The 26,363-nt window shown below is 41.1% G+C and overlaps 1 protein-coding gene across 1 annotated transcript in view; it reads left to right on the forward strand.

The window, feature by feature from the left end:
• LOC145396005 (protein amalgam-like) overlaps window positions 1-25,944 on the forward strand; it is a 323,136-nt gene extending 297,192 nt beyond the window's left edge. The window contains exons 5-8 of the mRNA XM_080269471.1: window positions 2,998-3,301; window positions 3,534-3,676; window positions 18,576-18,783; window positions 25,847-25,944. Of these exons, the coding sequence (XP_080125597.1) occupies window positions 2,998-3,301; window positions 3,534-3,676; window positions 18,576-18,783; window positions 25,847-25,944 (753 nt within the window). The remainder of the gene's footprint in view (window positions 1-2,997; window positions 3,302-3,533; window positions 3,677-18,575; window positions 18,784-25,846) is intronic.
• The last annotated feature ends 419 nt before the right edge of the window (window positions 25,945-26,363 follow it).

The raw sequence follows: 26,363 nt of genomic DNA on the forward strand, positions 1-26,363 counted from the left end.
CTCAGGTTACCATCCACACGCACTGGAACCATAGCACTCTCATACACTCTTCACGGCATTCTACAGTTTCCATTTACTCCATATTCTCTCAATAATTTTCACATTCTTTGTTATCCACTCAGTCATATGCTTTCCCCAGATCCGTGAAGGCCGCATACAGCTTCTTTCCCTTCCGTAGAAACTTTTCCACCAAACACCTTAGTATAAATATTTGATCTGCACAGCGTCTTCCCTTCCTTAAACCTCTCTTTTCTTCTACAGCTGATTCATCTGATATTTTCCTAACTCTGTGAATAAGTACCCTTATTTATACTTTTTCTTTTACACTAAGGAGACAAATGCCCATATGATTAACATACTTCTTTTTCTCCTTTTCCTTTGTGAAAAGGAATAATTATACCTGCCTTCCAATCCCCTGGGATTCTGTCATCCTCCCAGGCCAATCTGCACATCTTCCGTTTCTATTTAACTACTGTCTCACCCCTTTGCTTCAGCATTTCACCACACACTCCATCAGTTCCTGGGACTTTCCCCATTTTGACTTTACTCATTGCTTCCACTACTTCCATCCTGCTGACCTTTTCCTCCCTTCTCATCCTCCTCCTTTTTCCCAGCCATCCTTTAGTCACTTATACATACGTTACTTTCATTCTCTGTGTTTAACAATTCCTTGAAATGTTCTGTCCATCTGTTCACTTTTTCTCCCTTCTCCAGTAGAAACCTGCCATTTTTATCTTTCACTCCTCTACTGCCTTCTTTATCACCCTGTCTAACGCCGTATATCCTTCCAGAACATTTTCTTAAATTCTGTCCACTTTACACTCTAATTCCATCCAAACTCCTCATCCACCCTGTTCTTACTCACTGATTCTAACCTATTCACCTCTGTTTTCCTTTTTACATATAACTCTCTCTTCCTTCTTTCAACTTCCTCCATGCCCCGCTTCCCATCCACTCACTATATGCTTTCTTCTTTTGCTCTACAGCTTGTTTCATCTCTTCATCCACCATACTGTTCCTTGCACCCCCTTTCATCTTGCCTTCACCCCATACACCACCTCAAATACAGTAAGTATTTCTTCCGTGAATACCATGCACGCTTCTTACACCTCCTCCATCTGCTCCAAATCATACGTACCCAATCGCTTCCACACGTCCCTCTTGTATGTTACCTTTTTTTCATCCTCTTGCAACCTTCCTACTCTCTTTGTATGGGCTACTTCCTCCCTCCCTTCTCTCCTTCTATTTATCCATCGTATTTGTATCTTTACTTTCACCACCACCAAGTAGTGATGAGAGAGCCCACTTCCCCAACCTTTGTTTGCTCTCGCATCGAGCACGTATCTTCTCATTGTCTGATCAACCCACACATATTCGGTCATTGCCCTCCGTTCATCCAGTTCACTACCCACCCTTCTCATCACTAGCCATGTATACCTGTTGATTAGTTTGTGCCTAAAGAGGGTGTCGGCTATCACCAATATCCTCCCAGCAAATTTCCAAAAGAGCATTATCATTATCATCCATTTGTGCAGTCATATTCCACTCACCAACTACTCCATCTGCCTTCACATTCCTTACTTTACCATTCATGTATCCAGTCAGAAGCACTCTTTCACCTCTCTAAGACTTTTCTATGCCTTCTTCGACATTTGCCCAGAACTCTTGTTTCACTCTGCTCACATGATCTTCTGTTAGCGATTTTTCACACTCAGTTACCCACATTTGTATTCCTACTTTCAGTCTTATGCACACAGTCCTTGAACCAACTGAATCTTACTCAACTATATTCTCCTTCCATGTCTTGCATACAACATTACCCACACTCTCCTTTGCCCTCTCATTCTCACCTACTCCCACACATAATCCATTTCCCCACTCTCTCACCTTACCTTTTGGTCTCAGTCAAACCACATATATCCACTTTTGCACCTTCAAGCATGTGGACAATATCTCTTTCTCACCTCATCTTGCACACCCCTCACATTTCACGTAAAAGACTGCACTGTGTCCTTTGTCCGGCCCTTGGTCGTCACCTGTGGTCTGTCCTGGCCCAAGGCATTTTCTTTGTCTTTTTTAGTTAGTTGTTCTCTGGGGATGGGCACTCACCCTCCACCAACCCACTTGTTGACGTGTATGGAACACGTATGGGTTGGTTATAAGGAAACTCCTTGTTCCAGTTGACTTTGATGGAGCATTTCACAGTACTCGGAAACACTAATGAAGCAGCAGTTTTCTGTTTAACCCTTGCAGGGTTCAAGAGTGGAACGATTCGTAGAGCAACTGGAAAATTTGTTTGCTTCACCTGACATACATTTTGGTTCTGTACTCTTCTCCCATCATCTTTACGTGGTGTACGCCATCATCCACCCGAAAACCATTACTGTGCTACAGTGCCAACTGCTAGAGATTATGTTATATATAAATTCTCTTCATACTTTTTTTTTTTTAAATTGGCAGAGAATATGTGTTGAAATCACATAAAAACAACAACAACAGAAGAAACAGTTCATACTGGTACCTGAATTATTTACTGGAGAGACTCAGAGGGTTACTTAGAACAAAACTTTTTCTGTCAAGATAGTCAAATGAAAATATTTAGCAATAATTTGGATAGCACATACATTGTGTTAAAAAAGTGATAAAAACATCACACGGGTGAAGGGTGTGATAGTCATGTGTTACAAATGTTTAGCCATGCATTTAAGTACAGATCACTAATCATACTACAGATCAGCAATAATATCACCACATTTATTTGCAGTTCTAGGAAACCAGTCACAGTGATCACAGGTACATAGAACCAACTGAATTAGTAGGTGGGCATGGCTATTATACTAGAGAAAAGAGCTCTAACAACCAAGCAACGGGTGATCCACAGCCGTTTTTGTACATATAATGATCCCATGTGGATCATGTACCTGACTGCGGGATGTGCTAGATATGGGTATTCCATGGTGTTCATTCAGCCGTCTGTACGATGTTTCTGTGGTACAGGCTGTGGTGAGGACGGGCGAAGGGGATAACGTGGAGCTGGTGTGTATAGTACATGGACGTCCGCCGCCTGACGTGGTGTGGACGCATGACGGTACCCCTCTGCCAGACACCATGATGGACACCCAGCTGCACCTTCCAACCCACTCCCACACCACTGTTGACACTAGTGACAGCCACAGCCACAGTCTCCTTGCCCACAGACACTCCCTTTCCATTAACCCCGTCACAGAGAAAGACTTGGGAGCCTATGTATGCATCGCTGAGAATGCTCATGGTCAGAAAAACGAAATCATCCAGATGACTGGTGAGGTTCTTTGTGGCGAATTTACAAATTAGCTGGATGTCATTTTATTTTTTTTTTTTTACTGACCCATATTCAGACTTAAAATTTTGCAGCAAATATAAACACTTGATCATGGTTAAAGCCAAACAATGATATTATGTTCTGGTATACTTACTGCTGCCAAAATGTTGTTAATACACCTGGTTGTTTCTTGTTCCAAGTTCTTACCATCCTTTCTCGGTGGTTCCCCCAGCTCTTCCCGAGCCTCCAAAGATCACCAGCAGCCCAAACGGTGGTGAAAGCAGGAGTTATACCCTCACGTGGGATTCGGAGAGCTTCTATCCTATCACAGACTTTATCATCAAATACCGCAAGACGCATCTGGGAGTTTGGCAGGTAAGATCCTATGCCGTAACTTCACTATCATGTTTTCTCTTTTTTAATCTTCATTCTTTTGCTAGTCAGCATAACGTCGCTTGTGGTATTGTTAGCCCGTTAATTCTTTGTGTCAAATCTGCTTTCTGTATATATTTTTTCAAGCGTACATTCACAGCATTTTTGTGACCTGAACGATTAACCTCTTCAAGATGTTGCACTATATGTTGTGTTCTTTATGTCTTTAGACGATTTTATTAATCTTAGGAGACATTTCAGGATGAAAGAACTATATATTGCTATCATTAACATTATTGGTGTGAGAGGTCTTTACTACGGTAAATAAAATTGTATTGAAGCAAGAATTATCTAGACTAACACATGATTGTAATGACGGCGTTAATATGGGACAAATGGAAAATAATAACTGATGATTGGGGGTTATGAGAGTAGATTGGTGGCTCACATGATTATGCTGGGACGAAATTTTTGAGTTGAATAAGATCGTCTGTTGGCGGGAAAATAGAGCAAGAACTAAGGTGTGAAAAGTAAATTTCAGAAAGCCTGAATGGTTGGAACTTTGCTTCTTGAATACCACAGGTAATGCTTGCATCCGTGGTTTATGAAATCATTGTAATATTTTAAAAGTTTTTTTTTTCTCACTAGAAGCCCAAAGGATTGCTCCCTTCAAGGAAAAATATAACAGAAAACCAGATTCAAGATCCGGTCACTTCGAGATGCGTCTCCCTTGTTTGTTGAAGTAATTGCTGAGATGGACGTTGTGGGAACCGAATGGAAAGGTGAAGGGTGGATTCATCAGTGTATGAGTGGATAGGGTTAGATGTACAGCTTAGAAGGTCATTGATAAATAAAAGGAAGAGAGTTGGTGATAGGACAGAGCCCTGAGGAACACCACTGTTGATAGATCTAGGAGAAGAACGATGGCCGTCTACAACAGCAACAGTAGAACGACCAGAAAGAGCTAGAGATGAAGGCACAGATACAAGAATCGAAACCGTAAGAGGGGAGTTTTGAAATTAAAGATTTATGCTAGACTCTATCGAAAGCGTTTGAGATGTCAAGTGCAATGGCAAAGCTTTCGCCAAAGTCCCGAAAGGAGAATGACCAGGAGTCTGAAAGAAAGGTGAGAAGATCGCCAGTGGAGCGTCACTGACGGAACCTATACTGTCAGTCAGAAAGAAGGCTGTGATAGGAAAGATGCTTTAAAATTTTTCTAACAAGAATTGATTCAAAAACTTTTGAGATACAGAATATTAAAGCAATTGGACGATAGTTAGAGGGTTGGGAATGGTCACCCATCTTTGGGACTGGCTGAATGAGAACAAACTTCCAGCAAGATGGAAAGGTACAAGTTGATAGTTTACCTAGGCAGGGTGTAAGCACAGAAGCACAGTTCTTGAGAACAACAGGAGGGACTCCATCAGGCCCATATGCCTTGTTAGTACGGAGGCCTGTGATGGCAGAAAATACATCAGTTGAAGAAATTTTAATGCATGAGGAAGTCAGAGGGAGGAAGCGATGGAGGAACAGCACCGGAATCGTCTTAGGTGGAATTGGAGGAGAAAATCTGAGAGGAGAGATCTGCTTTATCAGTAGAAGAAATAGCTCCAGAGCCATCAAAGTAGAAAAGAGGAAGGAAGGATGATGAAGTAAAGTTGTTAGAAAAGATTTTGGCAAGGTGCCAGATGGAGCAGGAAGAATTCGGGTTGGAGAGTTGAGAGCATTTAGTACGGATGAAATTATTTTTAGCATAGCAAAGAACAGACTTAGCACGATTCCAGGCAGAAACTTATAAATGATGTGATTCAGGGGTGGGTTGGCTCCAGTACCTTTTATAGGCCCTCTCCTTGTTGCGGACAGCATTAGAACAACCGTGATTAAACCAAGGCTTTCTTGCATTAGTCAAAGGATATGAGAAAGGAACGTATGCTTCCATGCCCGAATGAATAACCTCCGTAATGCACAAGGCACATCCAGATGGCTCCCGGCCATGGAAGCAATAATCATTCCAGGGAAAATCAAAGAAGTACTGCCTGAGGGCCTCCCAGTCTACAGCTCCAAAGTGCCACTGACGACGTTTCTTTGAAGGGTTCACAGGCTGTACCGGAGTGATAGGACAGGTTAAGGTGATAAGGTTGTGATTGGAGGAATCCAGCGGAGAGAAAAGATTAACAGTGTAAGCAGAAGGATTAGTTGTAAAGAAGAGGTCAAGTATATTGGAGCTCTCTCCAAGGTAGTCAGGGATACGGGTATGGTGCTGTACAAGCTGCTCTAGGTCATTAAGGATAGAAAAGGTGTAGGCTTGTTCACCAGGTGGATCAGTGAAAGGAGAGGAGAGCCAAAGGTGGTGGTGAACATTGAAATCTCCTAGAATAGAAAGTTCAGAGAAAGGAGAAATGGATAGAATGTGTTCCATCGTAGAAGTAAGATAGTCGAAGAATTTTTGGTAGTCAGTAGAATTAGGGATAAGTAAACGGCGTAGATAGATTTAGTTAGAGAGTGACAGGAAAGCCGAATCCAGAGTGTAGAGAATTCAGATGAATCAAGTTCACAAGAGCAAGATAAGTTGTTGCGTATATATACACAATAGCCACCTTTGGTTTTGAAATGAGTATAGAGAAAGTAGGAAGATACAGAAAAGGGTTTGCTCTCGGTTGCCTCAGACAGCTGAGTCTCAGTTAGGAAAAGAATCTAGAGATGAAGGCATCAGTAGATTAATAAAAACTGTAAGAGGGCAAATTGGACATTTAGGATTTATGCCAGACTCGATCGAAAGCCTTTGAGATGTCTAGTGCAATGGCAAAACTTTCACCAAAGTCTCAAGAAAAAGGATGACCAGGATTCTGAAAAGAATGTGAGAAGTTTGCCAGAGGCGCTGTCTAGGTAGAACTCATAATGGAGATCAGAAATAAGATTATGATAGGAAAGTGATTTTTTTTTTTTTTTTAAGAACAGAAAAAAAAAAAGACTTCAGATATACATACAGTATGTTGATGCATTTGGCCGATGGTTAGAGGGCTGGGAATGGTCACCCTTCCTGGGGATGGGCTGAATGCAAACAAACTTCCATGAAGAAGGAATGGTACAAGTTGACAAAGGCGAAAGAGTTTGCCAAAGCAGAGTGTAAGCACGGAAACAGTTCTTGAGAACAAGAGGAGACTCATCAGGCCCATTCGCCTTGTTAGGACTGAGGTCAGTGAGGGCAGAAACTCTTGAGATATGTGTCTAAAAAAAAATATGTTGCCCTTAGAGATACCGTAGCAGCATATATCTACACATCACACCTTACTATCCCATTGGTTGGTATTGATGCAAACAGTGCCAATATTAAGAGGATATGAATAACATAGAAGAGAATATTCAGGTGCAAAGTGCAACATTTTTCGATCAGAAAAAGAGGTTCGTAGTCTCTTATACCATAACAAAATTTGGTTAATTGAGTTCCTGGCCTCCTCTTATCCATATAATAAAGATTATAGGACTATTAGGTTGGTCTCTCTTTATTCTCAGTTTATTATTTGTCTAAATTTTTTGTTTAAAAATTCTCAGTGTACAGTACTTGTATTTTCGGAAAATATTTCGAAATTTTTTAAAACTTGTTCACTACGATTTCCTCCCTTCATCTCAGGGTTCCTAACTTGGGGGTCGCGTGGGGTTGGCTGGGGGGTCGAGAAGCCTTGGGAGAACATGGTAGCCTTGGGGGAGGAACTTGGTACATCAGCAGGAACATTACCAAAACTTTTATTTTGCTTATATGCCACAACATAACGTAGTGCCGGGGAGTTGGCTATCGTTTTCCTTTGCTCTTTTCAGTGTCAGGCTGTTATTGTTCGTGTCTACTTTTTAGTTGTTACGTGCATGCGTGATTTGATTCTAGAAATCTGTTTGCTGTGTGTTGATTTGTATGGAAGCTTCAGACAGCATTTGTCATGCGTTACTAGTACCCCTTGAGAAATTATTCATATCATGTGATTTCTTAGTTAATATTGTTTTCGTCCAGTTATAAATAATTGTGTCATATTCATCATAATGTAGCATTGTTTGTTTTATTAACCCAGATACACTGTGATACTCACTATAAATTTATTTCATTAAAAAGTTATCACAAAATGTGTGATAGTTTTCGAGAATCTGTGAGTTTTCGGGGAAGCCAGCGTGAAGAGGATGCGGCGGGTATCTCTGTCGAATAATAGTCTTCAGAGGGGTATTTCTCACATGTCTATGGATGTGAAAGAGCAGGCTTTGTATGAAATCAAACCTTCTCCATTGTGATCGTTTCAACTCGACGAATCAGTGGATGTGAGTTCATGTTCGAATTTGCTTGTCTTCGTGAGGTACATCCATTCATATAACAAGATAGGATTCCTGTTGTGTAGTGCACTTGAAACCACTACAAAAACTAATAACTTCATGGAAATGGTCTCTACCTTTTTTCGTACCGAAGGTCTGCAATGGGGTTTGTACGGATGGAGCATCAGCTGTGCTAGGATTGAAGTCAGGATTCCAGGCAAGAATGAATGAACTAGCTCCCCAGGCTATGGGCATCCACTGCATGTTCCACCGATATTCTTTTGTCAGTAAGACTCTTCCTGCCTCTGTGGGAAGTGCTTGATTCTGTAATCATAATTGAGAATAATGTGAAGGCAGTGGCACTCAACACTCATCTGTTCAAAGAACCCTACAAAAATATGGATGCTGCCCATGAGGTCCTTATATTCTACATGACTGTACAGTGGTTGTCGAAATGGAAAGTTGTGAATTGTGTCTTCGAGATGGAAGATGATGTTTGGGTTCTTATAGAAATGTAAGAAAAGAGATATCTTCTAGCTCACTTCGATGACGAAACGTGGACTAAAGAGGTTGTGTACTTGACGGACATTTTCTACCAGCTGAAGAAGCTGAATTTGAAACTTCTGGGAAGTGAAAGATATGTCCTCCTGTTTCAAGATGCCCAATGGGTTTTTATTTCTAAACTGCATAACTAGCATCAGAAAATCAATCTTGGGAACATCATGTCTGAAGAATTCTGGAGTGATAGTTGAGTCTGTTGGCGAACTAGATCAGTTCCTGATCAATGAGATTGCTGGACACCTTGAGTCCCTTGAAAAGGAATTCCAGCAAAACATCCTTGAGCTCACAGGAGAAAAGGAGGGATTGAGAAGAAGCCATTCCTCTGCAATAGTTGATGTATCCAGCATCCCTGACAAAGTCCAAGTCGAATTCTTGGATTTATAGAACAACTTGTCTACATGTGACCTGTTCCAGAGTAATTGATGACTCAATTCTGGTGTGCTGTGAATCAGTCATATCCCAAAGTCAGCATGATGACCTTCTGTGCTCTTCAGTTTGACTCTGCTTACATCTGTGGGGCCATATTTTCAAGTGTCACCCATACCAAAACAAAAACCAGGAATAGATTGGATGTCGAGGATGACATGAGACTGACTTTAACAAGCGCATCACCACAAATTTAGCCTCTTCCACAGGAGTACCCTCTGATGTTTAACAATATCCAGCTCAATCCTGCATCATCGACAAACATACTTTGGGTTTCATTCTCACAGGATTTATCTTGGAAAGAACATATTACCTCTATTGTAAAATCTGATGCCAAGAGATTAGGTGTGCTAGACCGACTTTACCCCTGCACAGGTGTTGACTTTATACATGGGTTTTATTCGCCCCTGTGTAGAGTACAACTTGCGTGTGTGGGGAGGCTTCCCACACACAGCTCTTCTCAACAGGGTGGAGTCATAGGCTTTTTGTCTCATGAACTCTTCTCCTCTTACTGGCTCCCTTCACCCTCTGTCTCTTTGCCACACAGTTGCATCTTTATCTCTCCTTTTTTTTTTTTTCTTTTTTTTTTTCGCTACTTCAATGGTCACTGTTCCTCTGAACTGTCTGCTTGCATCTCTCCATCACTATAGGGGGCATATAGCACCCGTCTAGCAACAAACTTCCATCACTTTTCTGCCAAATTCTCGAATGCAAGAGTTAGCTGCTGCTCCCAGTCCTTCATGTATGCAACAGGTCAGCTCTGGAACTGTCTCCTTCTGTCTGTTTCTCCTACTGCCTATGATTTCCAGTCTTTCAAACGCAGTGTGTCCAGGCATCTCGAAATGAATGGCTCTTGAATTTGGTTCTCGGATATCTTGTTTTGGTTTTTCTTTTTGGAGGGAAAATTTGCAGGCCCCTGACCTTTGGTTAATTCTTCATTGCATAAGAAAAAACAAAAGATGCAGCCTCGACAATCTCACTAGCTAGGCTGTAAAGTTGGTGATATGTTAGTGATGACGAACATGGAATGTTTGGTGATGGATAGCAGTGAGAAAAAATAATGACCTTGGTTTTAATACCAAACTAAAATGACCTTGAGCTTTATAATGTGCAAGGAATATTGCAGTAAAATATGTAAAATTGGTGAATAATTGATTATTTTCTCGTTCTTTCCCTTTCCTGCTCGGAAAACTTTGTAAAACTGAAACACCTGTTGCCAGGGAAAGTCGTCTCCGTTTCAGGGTTTTGAGAAGGGGGTCACAAGCACATAAAAGTTGGAAACCACTGTTTTAATTAAATGATTTTTTTTCATGCAAGAAAGAAGGAACCAAAGGCCAGAGCCCGTGAACTATTCCTTCCAAGAGAGAGAGAGAAAAAAAAAAACAGTGGGCCAAATTCAAGATCCATTCTTCTCGAGATGCCTGGACACAATGCGTTTGAAAGACTGGAGATCATAGGAAGTGGGAAATACAGACAGAGGGAGAGTTCCAGAGTTGACTTGTTGCATAAACGAAGGAATGAGAGTAACGATTAACTCATGCATTAGAGAGTTTGAGAGACTAGGGATGAAAGTTTGCCGCTAGATGGGTGCTATGTACCCATCGTGGAGGTGAAGGGATACAAGCAGACAGTTCAGAGGAGCAGTGACCATTGACGTAACGATAGGGAAGATGTAAAGATGCAACAGTGTCGCGAAATGACAGAAGATGAAGGGAGCCAGTAAGAGGAGGAGAGTTAATGAGATGAAAAGCCATTGACTCCACCTTGTTGAGAAGAGCTGCATGTGGGGAGCCTCCCCACATACGAGAGTTGTACTCTACACAAGCAGTGACGTACCTAAGAGGGGGGTGGGGGGCTGTTTGATACTGCCCCACGGGCCCCCAATTGAGGGAGGCCCCAAAAAGCCTTAAAAATTTATTAGCTTTTATATTAATATTTAAAAATATATACATTTATCATCCCGACAATCCCGGCTGAGATATTAGATAAGTTTTAAGAATGAGATATCTGGCAACTTGCGGGGCCCCCCCTCCAAGATATTGGAGGGGGACCTCACAAAGAAGTTTTAAGAATGATATATCTGGCAACTTGCGGGGCACCCCCTCCAAGATATTGGAGGGGGGCTCCACAAAGCACCTAGCCCCCCGGGCCCCCAAATCTCTAGGTACGCCCCTGTACATAAGGGCAAATAAAAGCCATTTACAAAGACAACTGTGCAGGGGTAAAGAAGGTACAGAGTTAGCTTAGCACACCTTATCTCTTAGATGTAGATTATGCATGAGAAGCAATATGGTCTTTCCAAGACAAATCCCGAGAGAATGAAACCCCAAGTACGTTTAAAGATGATACAGGATTAAGCTGGATATTATTAAACATTGGTGAGTACTCCTGTGGAAGATTTTGACAGTTTGATAGATGTAAGAACTGAGTTTTTGTTTACTTTTGACACAGTCAGAGATACAAGCCAAGCCAGACTTTAGGTGTGCCATAGCCAAATCTCTTATTTGTTGAAGTAACTGCTGAGATGCATGCAGTGGGAAGCGAATGGAAAGGTGAAGGGTGAAATCATCGGTGTACGAGGGGATAAGGTTAGGTGTACAGCTTAGAAGGTCATTAATGAATAAAGGGAAGAGAGTTGGTGATAGGACAGAGCCCTGAAGAACACCACTATTGACAGATCTAGGAGAGGAACGGTGGCCATCTACAACAGCAGCTATAGAACGACCAGAAAGGAAGCTATAGACGAAGGCACAGATAGAAGGATAAAAACCATAAGAGGGCAGTTTGGAAATTAAAGATTTATGGCAGACTCGACTGAAAGCCTTTGAGATGTCAAGTGCAATGGCAAAGCTTTCACCAAAGTTCCGAAAGGAAGATGACCAATAGTCTGAAAGGTAGGTGAGAAGATCGCCAGTGGAGCATCCCTGACGGAACCCATACTGACAATCTGATAGAAGGTTTTGATAGGAAAGAGGCTTTGATTTTTTCTTTTGTTAAGGAAAAAAAAATACTTTTGAGATACAGGATGTTAAAGTAATTGGGCGATAGTTAGAGGGCTGGGAATGGTCATCCTCCTTTGGGACGGGCTAAATGAGAGCAAACTTCCAGCAAGAAGGAAAGTTATAAGTTGAGAGACAAAGGCGAGAGAGTTTACCTAGGCAGGGTGTAAGCACAAAAGCACAGTTCTTGGGAACAGCAGGAGGGACCCCATCAGGCCCATATACCTTGTTAGTACTGAGGCTAGTGATGGCAGAAAAAGCATCAATTGAAGAACTTTCAATGTCAGCCATAAGGAAGTCAGAGGGAGGAAGTGATGAAGGAATAGCACCAGAATTGTCTAAGGTAGAACTGGAGGAGAAAGTCTGAGCATAGAGATCTGCTTGATCAGAGGAAGAAACAGCTACAGAGCCATTAGAGTGGAAAGAAAGGAGGGAAGGATGATGAGGTAAAGTTGTTAGGAAGGTTTTTGGCAAGGTTCCAGAAGGAGCGGGAAAAATTCGAGTTGGAGAGTTGAGAGCATTTAGTACAGATGAAATTATTTTTAGCAGAGCAAAGGACAGACTTAGCCCAATTCTGGGCAGAAACATAAAAAAGATGAGATTCAGAGGTGGGTTGGCTCTGATAACTTTTTTTGGCGTTGTTGTTGTGGAGAGCATTAGAACAAGCCTCATTAAACCAAGGTTCCTTTGCATTAGTCAAAGGATATGAGATAGAAATGGATGCCCGAGAGAGTAACCTCCGTAATATGCATGGCACACTTTGATGGCTCTTAGCCATGAAAGCAGTAACCATTCCAGGGAAAATCAAAGAAGTACTGCCTGAGGGCCTCCCAATCAGCAGCTCCAAAGTGCCACAACTTACGTTTCTTTGGAGGGTCCACAGGTTTTACTGGAGCAATAGCACAGGTTAAGGTGATAATGTTTTGGTTGGAGGAGCCCACCAGAGAGGATAGATCAACAGTGTGTAGAACAATTAGTTGTAAGGAAGAAGTCAAGTATGTTGGAACTTTCTCCAAGGTGGTCAGAGATACAGCTAGGAGCTGCCCTTGGTCATTAACCCGTACTGAGCTTGGCAAAAAAAAAAAAAAAAATGATACCCCTCTACGCTGGATGATTTTGGATTTTTTTTTTCTACCTAAATGGCCTTAATACATCAGTATAAGATCAGTGGCACTAATAAAAGTAAATCACTAAAACCAAAACGTCGGTTGAATCGAGTCGGGTTGGTGCCACTCTACCTTTGAAGTGTTTGAAGTTAGTGAGACAGCAGAGTGGCAGTGAGCTTCTGCACCGATTCTGGATTTTTTCTAACTAAATAGGCTTCATGAATCAATATAAGTTCCCTGGCTCACACAAAAGTAACCACCAAAGCCAGAAAGTTGGTTGAATCAAGTCAGGATGGTGCCACTTGTCCTTTGAAATCTTCAAGGTTACAGAGAGATCAGAGCAGCTGTGAGCTTGTGAACCGATTTTGGATTTTTTTTTTGTGCCTAAATGGAATTAATACATCAATATAAGATCCCTGGCACTAGTAAAAGTAATCACTAAAGCCAGAAAGTTGGTTAAATCAAGTCAGTTTGGCACCACTTGACCTCTGAAATCTTCAGGGTTTCTGACAGCAGGGTGGCTGTGAGCCTGTGTAGGGTATCACTCGCCTCCTGCGCTCCTAAATCAGTGTTGTAAGTGTAGAGTAGAAATGTTTGAAGCTAGCGAGATACGTTATTATCTTCCTTTGTACTTCGGTTGCTTGCAATGACTTCTTACTGCTGCAGGACATTGATCTGTGTCACTGGCTTTTTAGAGAGGAGTGTAGATCTACGTTGCTAGCATGGTACGGGTTAAGGATAGAAAAGATGTAGGTTTGTTCACCAGGTTGATCAGTGAAAGGAGAGGAGAGCCGACTTTGGTGGTGAACATTGAAATCTCCTAGAATGGAGTTTCTATTGTAGAAGTAAGATTGTCAAAGAATTTTTCATAGTCAGTAGCATTAGGGGATGAATAAATAGCACTGATATATTTAGTCAGATACTGACAGGAAAGCCGAAGCCAGAGAGTTGAGAATTCAGGGGAATCATGTTCAGAAACACGAGAGCAAGATAAGTCGTTGTGTACATATACACAACAGCCATCTTTGGATTTGAAATGAATCTAAAGAAAGTAGGAGGGTACAGAGAAAGGTTTGCTATCAGTTGCCTCAGACAGCTGGGTCTCAGTTAGGAAGAGAAGGTGAGGTTTAGAAGAGGAGAGGTGGTGCTCAACAGAGAGAAAGTTAGAGGAAAGGCCGAGAATGTTGCAGAAATGAAGATTTGAGTCAGACAGTGGTTCCAGGCATCTTGCTGGGTCGTCACAGGGAGAGGGGCGGATGATGAGGGCATTTATGGCCCCCCCTGGGGGGACTTTAAGGCTTGATTATAAAATGTTGTTTTGTTTGAATTTTGAAAAAGATGTGTAGTGTGTAATGTGCATGTAGTTTGGTGTTGACAGTTAGAGAATCTTGTATTGGAGAGTATGCTGGCCTTCTCTCTGTGTTACGGAAACACTGAAATAGTTCAGCACAGGGGAAAGGTGAGGAAGTAGTCCCGAGGGCTGATGAAACGGGAGCTCCAGCTCTCCCTGCCATCAGCTGTCCATCCACCTTGGGAGTACCCGCCCTGCTCGACTGGTGCTGCAGTCTACTTCTTGATGATTAAAGCCTGAATAATGAAAGAAAAGCATTCGGGAGCCGAATGCTAATTTCCCTCCAGAATATGCTGTTGGCCAAGGCCATGATTTTGGCCAAAGCTTGATACCCTGAAGATTTCATGTTGATAGCTCATGCCATTCATGAGCTATAATGGTGCTTAAGGATGTCAATAAAAACTAATTGACCTTTGGCAGCCATTTTGGTGACTCTGACCTTGACCCCGAGTGCCCATTTTCGAACTCGTCCAAGATTTTGGCCATATCTTAATACTCTGAAGGTTTCATGTTGATAGCTCAAGCCGTTCATGAGATATAATGGGAACACACACACACACACACACACACACACACACACACACACACACACACACACACACACACACACACACACACACACACACACACACACACACACACACACAGAGGCGAGCAAAAACATTATCACTCCTCCTCATAAAGGTGGGTGATAAAAAGGATCACTCACAAAGTGCATCACCTTTGATCTAAGGGTAGAACATTTGATTTTGCCGTCCAGCCCTAACCTTTGCCCAGTTGTTCTCGAAACTGAGTCAGATAATCTTTGCCTGACCATAAAACTGGTCCAAATTAGGTTAAAACTGCCTGATTTGACTTTGTCCTGTGACCTTGACTTTTGACCTGTTGTTCTCGAAATCTAATCTCATAATCTGAACCCTCAGTCTTTCCTCTATGTTTTGTCATAACCGAATCAAAACGGATTTAAAGGTTCGAACATTTGTCCATGCCCTGTAACCTTTACCTCTGACTGTTTTTCAACAGAATCTCTATCCTTGCTATACCCTTAAACTTTCCATCATGTATTTATTAATCGGATGGAAATTATTTAAGTTGATCCTCATTAATGACATTGGTCCGTGAGCTATCGTTCTCATGAAACAGTAAGTCAACTCATTGACTGATCCTCATCCATTCCACCAAGGTGACAACTGTTGTAGTTATTTGGTTCATATGCTTGCACACATTCGTCGAAATCTTACCTTGACCTTGGCATTTGGTTGTTTTAGATGCTATAATTGACCTTGCCTTGTGACTTTGATGTTCTGACATATTATTCTAAAAAATGGTCAGCCCCTTTTCTTACCCTGAATCCTTTCACCAAGATTAGTTAAAATCGGATCAGAACTGTTTGACACACACACACACACACACACACACACACACACACACACACACACACACACACACACACACACACACACACACACACACACACATTGAAATACAGGTGTCATGTTATCGTGCATGTGGGTGTAAATACCAGAGACTACATTACCGTATATTGTAAGGAGGTGCTTGAAGTCGTTTACAACCCCTGTCTTCCATCAGATAAATACATTCACCTAGTAGCTGGAAGAATGTTAGACGTCATCGAGGTGTGAATATTACTGCAAGTGACGTCTGTTACTCTCATGTGTAGTTCCTTATATGTATTTCAGTATCTGTTTATTTTGTCGATACATATCACCAGGCTGCTTAATTCCGTAAGAGGTGACCACAAACGTATAGTCTCCATGTCACCTTGCCCTCTTCCATCTGGTTGCCGTCACTAACTCAAACCCCTCTCCATCATGTGTTTCTCCATTGCATCCCTCCATCTCATTCTCAGTCTTCCCCTCCTCCCTCCATCTAACTCGCATGCATTCTCTTAGCCAGACTCATATTGTTCATCCTCTCGACATGGTAATTTTATCTCAGAGTATTTCTCCAAATATTGTACTTCCATTGTCATATCCACAGCAACACCATATGGTTTCTTAACTTCCTCATTTATCTGTCTGTCTTTTCACGTATGTTTCACACAGGTAATTTTTCCACTGCTTTTATCCATGGCATGTGGTCCTTCAGCAAGATCCAAGCTTCAGTTTCAAATGCTAAATTGATTTTCAGATTACAGTCATGCAGCGACTGTTTTATTTCCATGCTCACATCTCTCTCCAAAATGCAGTCTATAGTACCGTATTTACTATATTCCTAGTAACAGCAGCTCAGAAAAGAGATGCGATGGTACCATTGTTGTGTTTCGTTAGATGTCGAGCATGTTCTTTCCAGTCATGTGACATACCTTTTTTTATTAATTCCATTTCTGATATGAAAATGAGTCCCACGCTCATATTTATCAATCTTGTCTCTTGATGACACCGCTCTTTTGTTATACTTATTAACCAACTCAGTCTACCGTTTGAGTAGTGATTGTATTGTGTTTCCTCGTTTGTATCTTCTGACCTTATTAATAATCCTTTGTGACCCGGTTATATTTCCTTGTTTTTATTTACCGTTTTTTGCTCCAAATCGTGCTTTCTTTAATATTCATTATTCATCTTTGGCTCCTAGTTTACCTAATTAGTTTTTACTGATGATTTCCAATACTTTACTTTCTAAATTGTTACTTATCATTTTGTACCCTACTTTAATTATTTTAATGTCTTAGTCATCGTGTGCGATATTTAATTACATGGCTATACTGATCACCACTTCAACCGTAGTGTATTTTCCTAGATTTTTAAAAGTAATCACATGCAGTCAAGTCTAACTCGTCTTTGTGTACATTTTGCACCTGCAGTACAGTTCACTCGTTCACACATGAGCCATAGTTGTGGCGTCCTCACTAATCCAACCCGTGGCTGGAGGTAAGTCGTGGCCAAGCCTCCACACCCAGTGACGACCTGTTGTACAGAATTAAACTGGAGTCTGCAAGCCTTATAAGGCTACAAGAAGAGCAGGTAATAATAACGAATATACGGACGCTGAATTATATTGTGCAAATGACAGATCGTAGTGACAAAGTTATTCATATAGTATACTAAAGCTTTGGAGATGCAAGAGCAAGTCTTCGTTTGATGTGAAACCCTAGGGCATTTTTTTTTTTTTTAGTCAGTGGTGGAAGGTAAGGTGAAGCTACAAGCCATGATTTATTAACAGAATTAATAATTAATTTGTTTCTGTAAATGTGGTTTATTTCAGCATGTAGGAAATGAAGTGTGCAGATTCTAAACCATTTCTCTTCTTCCTGTCAAGGCACACCTAAAATATGTGAAAAACAGTATTTTGTTAATAAACGGAACCTCCCATTTCCCATGTTCTTCCTGCAAAAGAATTCTTAGATACACCAGTGAATTCCTCACACAGGTCTGTCCACATGAAGTTCGGAGTCGGACACAGTCTAATGAATTTTGTCTAAGTATTTAGATCAGGATAGGACAATAAGAGAACCTGATTTCACTGGACCAAGTTCTGAGTAAGCTTTTTCTCGGAACCTCGAAGACATAAGGCAGGTGACAGTGAGAATGGAATGCCTGGATCTTGGTCTAGAGCAAGAGTGTTTTTATACAATATTCTCCGACAAACAAGACTGGATAATTTGCATTATAATGTTTCCGCTTCTGCCCTCAGTGTGTGGAGACCCTAAGTTTATTTACTGTTATAAGTACTAATTTTTCATACTCTTTTAGTCGTGTGTTTCTTGTTTCTTACACATGAAAATCATGTGACACCTCCAGTAGCCATATCAGCAATGGCGTGTCAGGGATCATTTTAATTGTGGTAGTATTTTTGCATCTGCTGGATACTTGTAAAGCACATGTTCTGTTCACTCGCCACTCCCCTTGCTGCATGGTAGGTGTTAGTAGAGTTTCACGGCAAACCAAGAATTGTTGCTCAGTGTTTAATTACAGTACGAGTATTAGTATGAAGCACTGTTGGACGGCATATGGAAAAGTTACCTAGGTCATTGTTCTCTGATCAGTCCAGAAAAGCTTTTTCCTACCAGTAACGGGTCTTCATTCGGTGTGAACTCCTGGGTACAATTTTTATTCAGCCACCGGTAGGGCTTAAGGGTAAGCAAAAGCCATGACTCACAGTTGTACCTGAGTTATCTCACTGTTGGTATTCCTCTGTGGCCACAGACGAGTGAGAATATGGTGATGGCAGGGTCGTGGGCCAACGTGTCCAGGACGGTGGAACCCAAAGCAGGGATAGGCAGACAACCTCGCTCCATGGCCTACACTCTGACCAACCTAGATGTGGCCACTGATTACCTGGCCGTCGTCCGTGTGAGAAACAAATACGGATGGTCAGCAGAGTCGCAGCGCTTCCACTTCTCTACTAAAAAAGGCAAGTGTACGTAGCTACATACACAGTAATAATTTGTGGTAGCAACGTACAGTTGTGGACAATTATATCATACCACATTTTAGCTGAACATAATTAAGATCATTAGATGGTATTCTGAAAGGAATGTCTTACTGATTTATGAAAATCACTGCTCACTGTCTTTGTACTGATCATTATGGATTGGATCAATATTTGTCCACAACTGAACGTTTCAGAAAGGATGTCTCTCAGTTTCTTTGGGGGAGATGCTTTTTCCACATTAACACCTTGATGCCCTTTTTACATGTATGGACATTTTTTAGGCTACTATCGAACTACAGATGGCTAACCATTCTTGTACTGGTCTGGTTACCGAAGTCTAAAACATCTAAACCCTTCCTCTTGAAAATCTGTCGTAAACTATACAAAATCATCTGGAGATAGCAAAAATGAAATCTAGGAAACACACTGAAAGAGTAACTGTCAGCTGTTCAAACCTTCCTAAGCCGAATTCACCGTCCAGATGCTTTCATTCAGTTAGGAAAGGGTTCTTATAATTCAGGCGTTGATGAAGGTTTTACCTAACCCATGCAGTTCAAAATATCGTCTGAAGATAGCAAGAACATATTACAGAAAGAAGTAATCGTGATGAGAATGTTTATACTGACTGTTCAAGTCCGTCCTCGCTTAGTTCAACATCCCGCATCAAATCTTCTCAATCCTTGAAGCCTTCGGTTCATTTTCATTTTCTGTCACATGGCTTCATGCAGTTAAGTAAAACCCTTTCGTTTTAGAGGATTAATGAAGGCTATGTCTAACCACTTGAGTCGAAATATCTCATCGTTCATGTATGAAATCGCCTAGAGAAATCAATATACCTAATAATGAAGCATCATTGTGCAAGAGGTTGTTCGAACTTTTTCACCAAGTTTACCATTCTGTTTCGAATCCTATGAATGCTTTGACCCTAATAATCTGCCTTATTTGTCAAGCATAACTGAGAAAGCATACCCTGGTAGAGAATATAAGTGAAAGGAATCTGGGTTTAAAACTTATTTTCATTATATTTTGTGTGTGCGATAACTAATAAAGCTTTCTGCTAGGATGTCATATATTTATGGGTGGTTATTGTTTACTTTAGGTTTATGGATTGATTTCCGTGTTTGTTTGCATAGAATTTTGGGCATTATTTATGTATTTCTTTACATTCTTTTGTGGGTTGGGATGTTCTGAGCTTTTATTCTAACATATTTTGCTTAACATTCACGGTCCTGTGACTCACACTCAGGTTAACCCGCGGCGTCCCGTCGACGTTCTTTAACATCCACACGTTTTGTCACTGCCAATCCCGTCGATGTAAACGCGAAAAAATTGCAAGGTCCCTAATTTGCACAATTTTCAATTTTCGCGAGTCATTTTTGGTAAGTATACACGTGACACCTTCCTCAACAAGATGCCAGGCAGGGACAATGCCTTACCCAGCATGACCTCCTCCCCCCCCTGCATGCCATTGTCTCAGCAGTTCACCTGTTATCAGTGACCTGGCCAGTATAGCCATGTCATGCCACGGTACGAAATTCAGGGCCAGAGTGATTCCCCAATCAATGACAATGTGGAGGACAAACTTTACATAGCATTAGAGGAAGAAACAGTTAGAAATGATGATCAGGTAATGTGGCAAAAAAAGGTCAGGTATTAGTGAGTGAAACAATGCTTATTATGCGTATATTACTGCTTGAAAACCAATATACTCTTGTACTACATATAAATTCGTACCAAGTAAATAAATAAATACCGTTTATGAGTGGTGTGAAATAGTTATCCTCCCATAGAACTCGTTTTCTTTGGTGCCAGCCTGATAGAAAACCCAGTAAGGTAAGGAGGTACTCATACCTGTAATGAGTATTTTAAACCTCAGGTGAGCGATTTTTTCTATGAATTTTCGATGTTTCTCACCAAAAGCGAAGGTTTGAGCCAAAAAATTTTTTTTCCTAAAATGGTTAGGATTGGGGGGAGTCATTGGTGGAAAAGTGGTTGGGATGGGGCGGGTTAATAAAATAGTTAATGTGACTTCCCTATTGAGAAAGGGTTCATGGTGATCGTATTGGCTACACGCTAGGTGCTATGACTCACTCATAACTAGATAAATCATTTGACAATACAGTAGCTGGAAATGAGCACGCGAGATATCATGAAAGGGTTAACTGTAACTGCATTTACGCTGTTGCTCAGTCCAGCCAAATTATATCGTTACCCGTTTCCTGGAGTAAATGCTATAGAGGACATGACCATGAGAGGGTTTACAGTATAATTTACCCCAATGTTGGTACTATGACTGCAGCGATGGCATTTCATCGTGAGTGTCTCCGCGCATATTTTGTGTGTATTCATACTTTCCGAGGCAATCTGTTTCAAGTGATGGCTACAGTTCAGTTTTCACCTACAATCACAATTTTATAGGCATACTATTCTTATTGACATTTGTCATACAATTTTTGTCCATAGTTGTACTTTTTGAGGCATCGGTTTCTTAATGGCAACTGTGGTAAAATTTTTACCTAAAGTTACAGTTTTAGAGACAAACTGATCCTGATGCTAGCTGTGGTACAGTTTTAACCCATAGGTACACGTTTTGAAACACCCTATTCCCAGTAGTTTCTTTGGTACAACTTTTATGCAGTTGCAGTTCATGGTGATCTGTGTTATTAGTTTCAGCCGTATTGGTATTTATAAATTTTTTGTTCACTTCATTTATTCGTCTGTTGGAATAACACTAGAACCACCACCGCCGGCGGGGATGGGTAGTAAAATACTACAGAGGGCCGACTTTTGGTATTAAATATTCAGGCCTGAGCCACGAAAGAATCCTGAAAAAAAAATACATGGTCACAATCACAGGTTTTTCCGAGGACAATGCATGACCTGATCATAGACCTTGTTGTGAAGCTGTGTTTCTTTTGAGGATAATATTGTATGGTAATAAATGTCTAAAAAAAAAAAACAAAAAAACTCGGTCGTATGACATAAGACACACGGAATTTACTTTGATCTGGGGAGTCTCAGTAGTGAATGATACTATGAATGGTTTGATGGTTACGTTGTGAAGGAGAATTGCTTAAGGCCATATACAAGCACATTGTTGCATACAAAGATAAATGGACAGTTAAGAGAAGACAGCGCGGAATAGCGTTTGAACAGAAGGCAATGATCAATTGAAAGAAGATTGGGAGGAAAAGTGATAGAACAGAAAGTAATTACTGACGTACAGTAGTAATAATGGATTGTAAGTTCTGGACTACAACAGCACTTTTTTTTTTTTTTTTTAAATCTTGCCACCAGCTTTCGATATCATTCGACTAAGAAAGGATCAGTGGTAGTGAAGTGGATAATTAAGTAAATTATAACGTATCAGATAGAGAGGTAAAGAGGGAGGCATTCCTGACGATGTATTTGATTGTTTACATGCGCTATCTCAGATCGGTTTTATTCATCATGGAATAGCTTCTTGTCCAAAGGCAGTAAAAACTTGTATGTGCCAGGTTCGGAATGTCTCCCCTTGAGTGGATAGAACTGCCTGGCATGAATAAGTGTAGCAAAGCTATTAATTCCCATTCCACACCAGAAGACTTCTGGGGTCCTCTGTAAAGATGGGGCTGGGGACGTACACCATGCCTATAATCTGGTTTGGGTGGAGGTGTGTCAGTGTGCAACATTTTATGTTGCTAGATAAAAAAAAAAATGACCTTGCATACCGGTGCTGCCAGGATTCCCTGGGGGCCATTCCACCGTGGGAGTGGCATTCAAGGGCCTCATTCTGTCTGGGAGTAGGCCTGCCACTATGCAAAACATGGTGTCCCTAGACAAAGAAAACAAATAGCATTACCTCCCTGAAGGACGGAGAATCCCATTTTACCAATAACCTTCCACTAATGGAGATCTAACTCTGTTCAAAATTATATTTTCCTAGGTAAAAACTAGCAGCGCATATCAATATTAGTTAGGTCCCCCATTGGCTGCTGTTCCATAGGAAGCAACCTCTGGGATCGCAACCTGCCTAAAAACTGCTCCTGATAGATTCGTACCAACATACAAAATTTTGCTTTTCCTGATAAGTATAATGGCCATACATATTGACACTGGTACTCCAGGAGCAGCTTCCCCGTGAGGGGCGGCCATTTGGGCTCCCACCCTGCATAAACTGTGCTCCCGATGAAAGTCCATCGTTCGTTTTCGTAGGCACTGCAAGACGCTTTCTGTTGACAGACAACTCTTTCATTCTGAACTATTTCCTCCTCCACTTCCTGGATGGAGAAAGGCAGAGCGAAACACATTCCTTGCAGATCTGAGACCTTGGAAGATAATCGTTCCTAGCATGAGAAGGTTAATGGTAACAGTATTAACAGTCTCAGATAACTCACCCACAGGTGAATAACATCATCTTGCCGTGGCTTGAATAGAATGCTAGGGATTTCCCCGTCATACGAGGTTAATGTTACCTTATGGAAAAGTAGGGTAAAGGAAAAGTGGCATCCTTGGAGACATGCATAGCTACCAGGTACGTGGTGAGAGTGGAGTTTAAGTGTAGATGAAAGGAAGAAGTTAGAGGCATAGGGACGTATTATAACAGTACGCAAAAGTGTGAACAAGTCCCAGCTTTTCTGTCTCTCACTTTTACTTCACCTTTGAGGATAAGACGAGGTAAGACTACACTCCGCTTAACATAAAACAATCAAACGATGTCTACAGATCAAACATCTCTGTAATATCCAGTTTTGGTTAAGAACGATACAGCGACCATTTGGGGCTGCCTTTATCGCTAAGGGACACACAAATAAATGTAGTATACAGTTATACTCAGTCGGAATCACAGATTCAGTTAGGATAAAATGGAGTGGAATAATAATAATAATAATAATAATAATAATAATAATAAACTCTTGCTTGATCTAGGCTTAACCATAAAGCAAGGTAACTGGGACAAACAATTCAAATTCTTTTAAAACAGGAAATTCTGTTACTGAACTGGAGAGACTTAGCTATGGAAATCCAAACCTCCCACATATGAAATATGGAATAACAGCTTTGGAACTGCTCGTCTTTATCAACAAAAGAATATGGAAGAGTTGTATTTTAATCTTTGGGTACCTTTTCAAATAGCTAACACAGTCTCAGTTATTGTTTCATTGGTAAATGCAGTAGCGTTTATAACTGTGTGTAAGGATGGCCCATGTTCATATGAAGTCACTAGCATACGGCATAGGGGTCCGTGCACCAAAACATTCACAAAACCCAGTTTTAAGCATATGGAATAAAAAACCTTCAGTATATAAGTCGAACCGACTCGCAAAGTGCCGTTAAGCTTCGTCGGAAACGCAGAACCGAGTCTCAGTAATGCATATCCTTCATGATACTTCTTTCTTTTGTTCTTCATCAGTCATAAATCCAGAATGAAAAATCATACACGAGCGTCTTGTGCACCTAAATGCTTCGTAGCAAATGGAGATACTCATATACCTTTTCATATTTAGGGCAGCATTCAGGCCACGGTATGTGAGTTACAGCTCAAGAAACATTCCCTAGCTATCAGATCACCTGTATGATATGCAAAATTCTGCAGATTCATGTGTCAGTAATTCTGGTAGCTATTATCATAATGTTGGAAGTAGTTTTACAGTATAGTTACTGTGTATTTAGTAGCTAGCGTCCATAAAACATCAAACACCAGAAGAAAAAATTATCTTAAAACATAGGCAACACTGTACTGTTACGACCTTCCACTTGACTAATCACATACCCGTCCCCCCCATCTCCCTGCACACCTAACCAAGGGCATAACGGCCCTCACTCACCACCTCCAATCTTTTTCCTTTAAAGGTGGGCATAGGGAGAACCACTTGCGGATACATAACCTGAACCATTCAGATTTCTTGTGCAGGTCGCATTGAAATCTCAGTTTTTTTTTTTACCGTTTTCATTAGTAAAAAAAAAAAAAAAAAAAAAAAAACACTACTTAGGGCCCAGCATTTCACCTATCAAAAGGCACCTGCTGACTGTAAGACACATAATTATGCGAAGTTTCATAACTCTATAGTGAATATTTTCTGAGTCCTGGCCCGGAAACGAAATCTCTATGTCCGGCCAGCCGCCCTGCCGCCCAGCTCAACGGAAGGACACCAATTTATCTCAGTGATAACAATACCCTCCTCTGACTGTCAGCTGGAGGGTAAAAATGGTCGTTAGGGTACAGCGTTGGAAAGACTGTATAAACAAGAGATGAAAAACAGTACAGAAACAAGGGAGTACATGGGATGAAACTAAATTCAGAGTTGTATAATACTATATTTCACTGGCTACTAAAGTATTGTAAGCATCTGGCCCTTCTTCAGTAGAGGCTCGATTATACAAGTCTTTCAATCGAAAAATGCCTTTAACCGAAGGTTTTGCTGATTAATTTTCAATTCAGTTTCCCAAGGATATCCGTGATCCAACCGAAATATCAAACTTGGTGGGCCCTTTTCACACCGTCCACTATAGTTTATGATGCTTCCGCTAGGGCGAGCGTCGGGCCTCCAGCCATATTTACATTGTGTTTGGACGTGGTCTGCTCGGTCTTGTGTATTTTTCACTGATAAATATCACGATGGCTTCTCCCAAAGTGAATCAAAGTGGTGGAAACAAGAGGAAAACGGTTGTACTTACAGTATTATGGTATATTATGTGATATTACGTGTACAACTTCTGTGATGATGGGGGTGTGTTTTCATAAGTTCAGGTACATACAGTACTGTACACTGTTATATTCTTTTATACGTAAAAATCGATTAGTCGAAGTTCTGAAAGTCCCATGAACTTCGTATAGAGACTTTACTGTATATTCTTACGCGTTGATGTGTTCCTGGTATTATTGTACCGACGGCAGTGCTTGAATTTTAACTCAGAATAGACTTGCAACATTATTGTTGGCCTGAAATATAATTTGCTTTGGGTATGATTGCAGCAGATGGAAACCCAGATATTTAAATTATGCCCATAGCTACAGATCATTACCTGGTAGAATGTCAATGTGTGTCTGGTTTCTTTGCAGCGTTGGCAGTGCTCCAGTCAACCAGTGGAGCGCAAGGTGTGGTGCTGATGACCTTACTACTGTCATTGGTGCTGGTGCTGTTGCTGCTGGTGCCCTGAGGGATGGGAGGCGTGTAGGAGCTTGGCCGTCCTCCCACACACTCGCCCATCTGTTTCATTACACCGTATTCTCGTTGCCTTCTGACCTTTCCTGTCACCTATTGCTCGCGGCCGTATTATTACCCCCTGTTGTCCACCAATGTCTTCATCATATTTTTGTTATGTTTCAACAATTTCATTCTGCTTAGGGAGAGAAGTGGTGGAGTTAATATCGACCGTTTCAAACACTGTCATTACAAACAGTTTCTTTAAAGCTAACAAAATGGTTTGGAGGTAGCAAAATATAAACTACATTCAAGGGGTTAAAACTGAGAGCACAGAGGTTTAAGGATGCCTCAAATGTTTCACCTCCAGTAATGGAACATCTGTAGCCCTTAGAAATGGCCAACCTGTATCCCCACATTACAAAGTGTTGTCAG

The sequence above is a fragment of the Coenobita brevimanus genome, chromosome 34 (genome assembly GCF_032717465.1).
Source record: "Coenobita brevimanus isolate Jiangsu-jjx chromosome 34, ASM3271746v2, whole genome shotgun sequence".
Classification (NCBI taxonomy): domain Eukaryota; kingdom Metazoa; phylum Arthropoda; class Malacostraca; order Decapoda; family Coenobitidae; genus Coenobita; species Coenobita brevimanus.